The 6,389-nt window shown below is 43.5% G+C and overlaps 1 protein-coding gene across 2 annotated transcripts in view; it reads right to left on the bottom strand.

The window, feature by feature from the left end:
* Positions 1-4,086: 4,086 nt before the first annotated feature.
* LOC139687944 (carcinine transporter-like) overlaps positions 4,087-6,389 on the bottom strand; it is a 34,192-nt gene continuing 31,889 nt past the window's right edge. For both annotated transcript variants that reach the window (XM_071585309.1, XM_071585310.1), the window contains one exon: positions 4,087-6,180. In XM_071585309.1, coding sequence (XP_071441410.1) covers positions 5,941-6,180 — 240 coding nt within the window. In that variant the 3' untranslated portion in view covers positions 4,087-5,940. The remainder of the gene's footprint in view (positions 6,181-6,389) is intronic.

The raw sequence follows: 6,389 nt of genomic DNA, 5'->3' as shown, positions 1-6,389 counted from the left end.
TTCCACGCCCAAGTGTCGTCCCTGAAAAAAAATTATACTGGGCCACGAGCTCCAAAAATACGCTCCCCAAAAGTGGCAAAAAGAACTGGACACGGATATAGGGGGCCCCCTAACGCTATCTGAGCTTCGGCGCTGGATGAAATCCAACTCCGGCTCCGATATAGACAGAATCCCTGTCAGAGAATCTGCCACCGGTGACACCGACCTCCTTAGGGAAGCGGCCCGGCACTATCAAAACACCTGTAACAGGTATGCTCAATGGAAGAAGGGAGACACACCCCCTCTCCCTACGTTTTCCACAGATCAAAAAGACGATTTTTGTCGAGATATAAGTTCAGACGAACTGGACTGCGTTTCATCCATGTTCCCAAAGGGCAAAGCACCCGGCTTGGACGGCCAACCCTTTGAATTTTATTTAGCGTACTGGGATGTTTTAAAAACCTATTTTAACCCACCTTTTTAACTGCATTTTAACTAGCGGCTCTCTGACTGCAAGCCAGCGGACCGCCGTGATGACGCTTATACCAAAGAAAACGCGGCCCAAGTCGTTCAACGACTTCCGGCCAATCGCCCTTTTAAACGCAGATTATAAAATATTGGCGCGCGTTCTATGATATAGAATGACGGCTGCTGCCGACATCGTCCTCTCTCCATCCCAGTACGCCGTGTCGAAAATGCGAAACATCTTCGATGCAGCACTTTTAATTCGCGACATTATTTTTCCGCGCCCTTGTATGGTGATCGTTTTTTATCAGTGCTAGCTATCGATTTTGAGAAAGCATTTGATCTGGTCCGGATCGAATGGATTCTAACCGTGCTCAAGACGAGGGCCTTCCCCGAGTACTTCATTCGTGCCGTCTCTACGATGAACACCGGAACATACTCTATAATTAGGATAAAGAATGCCACCTCGCTGCCCATCCCCGTCAGTAACTCCGTTCGGCAGGGCTGCCCGCTGTCAATGCTGCTGTTCGCCTTTGCCTTAGACCCCATGACTGTAGAGGAGTAAAATCGGGGTACGCCGTCACGGCGCCGTCTGCCTGGGCGTCGCATACGCTGACTGGGACCTCTTCGTAGACGACCCGTCCCACATGGCTCTAGCCCACGACATACTAACGTCATATGAGCAGGGCGGTATCGTCCTCAACAACCGGCAATCCAGGTTTTTGCTGCTGAAGGGCAACAGGCCCTCGACCTCCATCGGTTGGTCAGAAGCGCCCTCGCTCAAAATCTTAGGGTTCCGGTGGGAGAAGGAGTTGGCTCCCACGATTGAGCAAAACTGGGCAATTATTGTCCATCGTGTAAAATGGAGTGTTGGAAAGCTTTCACTCCCTTCCCTCCCGATCATAACCCGCGTCCGCCTCCTCAACCAGATTGTCTTCCCAAGGATATGGTATGTTGCCCATCTGTGGCCCTTACCCGTTAAATACAATGCATACTTTATTAGAGCGACCAACCAAATGATCAGGAATGTCTACGTAAAGAAAGTGTCCCGAAACCAGCTCCATGGCCCGTTTGAGCAGGGTGGTCTCAATTTAACCGATACAGCTCTAAAGGTGAAGGTGGTCTACGCGAAGCTTAGCCTGCGCCTCCTCGGCGGTGACGACGCGTGGCGCAAGGCACTCCTCAAGGACGCGTGGCAGGAACTCGCGCGCGACGAATGCCACCGGAGGGCATTTGAAGAAACGAAAAAGGTCGCTTCTCTCCTGCGAGATGGAGAAGCAATTAGGATCTAGACCCTGTATGTCAGAGCGCTTACCGAGCAGCATCAAATACATCAAAAAGAACGGTTTCTTGGAAAAACTGGGCGACCAGCAGGGCGAAAGATGAGGCACGTAGTGGAATGTTTAACCTAATCGCGAACACAGTCATGACGAGGGACGTAAGGCATCACCTACAGCTAGCCGATTCGCCCCTTTGTCCGTCATGCGGTCGAATAGACAACGTCGCCCATCTGATCCTTGGATGCAACGATAAAATCAGAGAATGGGAAGCTCTAAAAATGATCTATAAAACCTGGGACCTGTTCGGTGGTGGTGCCTTTACCGACATAAATCTGATCACCTTCAACTTTCGGCTCTTGAAATCCTTCATAATGACCACCCTAATCGTGGAATTCACACAGTTGTGAACCGCGAATAAACTCGAAGCGAAAGCTGACAATGTGTACCATGTAAACACTAGCAGTGTAACATACTAGACCGAATAAAACTAAATTGAACTATAGCTTAACTGGCTAAAGCACACGACCGGATATTGAGGGATCTGGGTTCGAATCCCAGTCAAGGCGAATGATTTTTGCACTCTGAAAATGTTGCATTGAAATGCACATTAGCGGATGACTCCGTTAAAAGTTATTGTTGCGGCATCTCCCGCAGTTTCTTTGGAATTTAGCAAGACTTCTTATTATAAAAAGGATAGCGAACTTATTGAACATTGGTGGGAAAAGTAGATAGAGCTGAAAGGATATCATGTTGAAAAATAAATAAATTTTTTCCAAAATTTCCAATGTTTTCAATGTTGGGTCGGGTACTTCTGGGACCACCCTCGTAAAATGCCTGGAGAGGAATACTTCCTATGTAATACCAAATGTCATATTTTTCACCTAAGTACTTACCGTCATTGCGGATAAAAGCCACTACGAAGAATTTGGTAATGGCAGAAAATATCTCTGTTCCATTTTTCAGTTTTTCACCTTAGGTGGTACTTGGTGCATGAATACTAAGTTGAACTAAAACGTAAACTTTTTAGAATTTGAAGTTTTCTTTTGCTGTATGAGCAGATTTTCTCATTCAAGGGAAATTATTTACAAACCATTGGGCAACTCAGAAGCTATTTTTTGTCGATACACAATTGAGAGGAATTTGTGAAGGGCAGTAAGGACGGACCTGAGCCCTGGGATATTGATCGGTAGACCAAGTTTCGATTCCGTGTGGCCACTCTGGGCGCCCTAAGCTTCACCCAAACTTCGTAATACTTTGGCCACCAGGTCTCTCTCTTGGATACCTTAGTCGGTACAAGAAAGGAACCCCCCCTCCTCCATACGTTGATGTATGAATTTTAAACTACATTGGGCCTAATATTCGGTAACCTCTACCTGTAGGCATCGAATAAAAACTCGACTTAATTACTGTGTTATGCGAATTCCAGCAAAGGTCCTTTCTATTCCACCCACGGGATTTTACTACTTTGAGTTCACCTCCTTTGGCTTCCCTTCCATTTCATTCTCCTCAACCGTCGGGGAACGTTTTCACATTTTGTCTTCTCGATTTCCCTCCAGTATTCTCACTCTGACCTTTACGTGGCTGCCTGTCCCCTTAAATGACACCTAAGACCCTTGTGTTAGGTGGGGTTGAAGTGGTAGCGGGGTACCCACCGCCACCCTCGTCCACCCCTCCTTCCGGCCCTCCTCCGTCCTGGACTTCTCACGGAGCAAGCGTTCTCATGAGGATCCGCCGATTGAATAATGGCGGCCAATCTAGGACACGTCGGGCGTCCTATGATAAAACCTCAGAGATCTCCTGAAGGGTGGCGTCCCTACGTGAGTACATTGGTGGGTGGGTGGGTGGCTATGTGCGCGTTCCTCTCTCGAGCGTGGTAGCTGCTTGCGTCGGGAAGAATTGTGTCGGTTGTTAGTCCTTTCAGCCAGCTCAGTTTTACTAACCCTCCAAAGGTCATCTCTCCGAATGACCTCAAACCGGAAGCTACGAAGGCACACCCTACTTACTCCCAATTCTCCGGGTGAAGGAGAAACTTTTCTCATTGTCAATGTCACAATGATATTGAATCAAACCTTTTCGAATATTGTCCCTTTTCGCTCGCCGGCGGGTAGAAATTCTGCGGAACAAGGTTAATTTGTGCCCGTGATCCAATATAAAAATGTAGATGAAACTAGGTGGATTGGGGAAAAGATAAGTCAACAACCGAAATTTCCTCCAACACTCATAAGCCTTTGTATATACGCATCTCCGATTTTTTTGTTTGCAGCATAGCGTTATAGTCATTGGATTTCAAATGAAATTTGTTCTTTGAAATATAAACTTTTGACTATGTTATTTTTGTGTTTTAATGATTCGATATTCCGGGTAGATGAATGATATTCACAAGGGAGAAGTACAGATACAAGAGCAAATGAAAAAAAATGGTATCAAGCTTTAATTTGTGATGGTTCTTCACATGCATCAAACACATGAAAATCATTCATTACATTTCCGCGACTCATTTCTTTAGCCAGCCATGAATTCAACTCAGGGAAACGGTTTCGCAAATACCTAGAGACGAATTATTATGAAGTCACAGGGTGCCAAAACCATTGTATGTTTAGCAAAGAAATTGTTAAAATGAGGCAATGATATTAATCCATCAGAATGATAAAAGGCAGTGGAGAGGATCTTGGAAGCCAAGTACACGGTGTGCTCTCTTTGATGCATCAAACCTATTAATTTGGGCAGGAAATTTATGCTTTATTTAGCGGTTGGAACCATAGCAAGAGTCAAAATTCATTAAATTGGTAGTACTTTTTTACGAGTACTTAACGAAGATGTTAAGACATTAATGCGATAGAAGAATGAAATACTAAAATAATGCATAGTGGGTTAACCTGAATTCCTTTTTAAAATCAACTAGGAATTTATTTACAACGGGAAATAATTTATAAGGAAACTTAATTGTACTTCTCCCAGAAAATCAATTATTCATATCTCAATATTAACAAAAGTTTTTAGCGTGAGTGTAAAATTTCAGCTCGGAGTTATTATTTTAAGCTTAATGTCAAGGATGAATATTTCATCGGAATCTCACATTAATGATTTTTCAGTACGGCATAATTGATCACTCCTGCCTTCCTGGAAATCCAGTAATAAAGAGATTCGTTTCTTTTTCTGGGAGCTTGAAATGGACTGGAGTTAACCGGGTAGTTCCCAAAGATCTTACTTCTGTCATGACTCATTTCAAAGCCAAGAAGTGCGATGAGATTACCAATACGTACAAACGTGAAATCCATGGCGTTCTTGTCGTTCTTGTATTATACCATGCCTCAATCTTTTTTCGGAATAATATGTTGCTACAAAGAAAAAACACTCAAAATTAGTTCGTGCAGCCAGTATTATGAATCATTCCGCACATGTGACTTTTTGCATTATTTTTGTGAATCATAAAATGTGATTTCAATTCAATATTTTCTGTATTTTTATTAAACTAAGATATTTCAATTGCTTATCATCACAGTAGTAAGTATTGATTCTTTTGCAATCCTTTAATCAAACGCTGAGCACTGCATAATTGCGGAAGGTACTGGCTCTTTCTCTTTCACAAACTCACAGCCAAGGATTTTCATTAAATATCTCTGTCACGTTAACATGTCATAGCCGATGAAAATATATTTCTCCTTCCCTCACAAAAGAAAAACACATTTTTCCGTCGTTATCAAATAGATTATCCCCTTACAATCCATGTCAATAGCTAATTTTTTACCGAATTAATATAGAATACATATTTCTCTATCCATCCTAATATGCGATTTGGGAACTATTTCACTTCATAACTACCTCCTCTTTATGTGAAATCCGTCCTAAAAGGTGATTCCATTGGTCGTCGAGTTTTTCATAATCGTAGTCTATCGTTTCTACATTACAGACTCGGTTCCGATCGCACGAGAAAGCTGGGATACTCTTGATGCACCGATTTATATAGTAATAAAATATTTGCTTGAGTTCTATACACAATGTAAGTCAGAATCGCAGCCGCAGTCATTATTCGGAACATCGACACGCCTTTTCCTACTAAGTGGCTGAAAATACCTCGGTGCCCATGGAATTCATATCGGCCCTCCACACGTTGGTGGATGTTCATTCAATCGAGTTTATACCCACGTATCTCTGCGTGATCCGGAAAAGTACCTCACAACAGCAACTAACGAATAAGTCAATTAATTTTCGCACCCTAAAATGCCTTCGTCTCACACGAGTTTTCGTCCTTCGTAGTGGAGAGCGACTTTTTCTTCGCCCACGCATTTTTGGGGAAACTCCAATATCGTTGTCCTCGTCCAAAGTGCTGCGCCTCGGCGAGAGTCTCTGGAAGCTTTTCGTGGAGAGTTTCGGGCAGGAAGGTAGCCGCTACTACACCCACGAGGGAGCAAGTGCCCAGGACGACGTAAGGGTAGCGGGCGTCCACTGAAGTTCCCTTCAAAGAGAAACCATCGTCATTATTTTACTCAAGGGAATGTATTTTGACGTGATAAACGATCAAGGCATTTTATATCAGTCATAATAAATTAATTATCTATATCTACGGAATACCCCACCCTCATAAGGCGTATGGCCTAGGAGGTGCTAGCTAAATAAACACAAACATGAAATCATGCAAACATATTAAATTGTCTTTTTATGAAA

The sequence above is a fragment of the Hetaerina americana genome, unplaced genomic scaffold (assembly GCF_022747635.1).
Source record: "Hetaerina americana unplaced genomic scaffold, ioHetAmer1.1.p SCAF_2, whole genome shotgun sequence".
Taxonomy (NCBI): Eukaryota; Metazoa; Arthropoda; class Insecta; order Odonata; family Calopterygidae; genus Hetaerina; species Hetaerina americana.
This window is presented reverse-complemented; position numbering and strand designations above follow the sequence as displayed.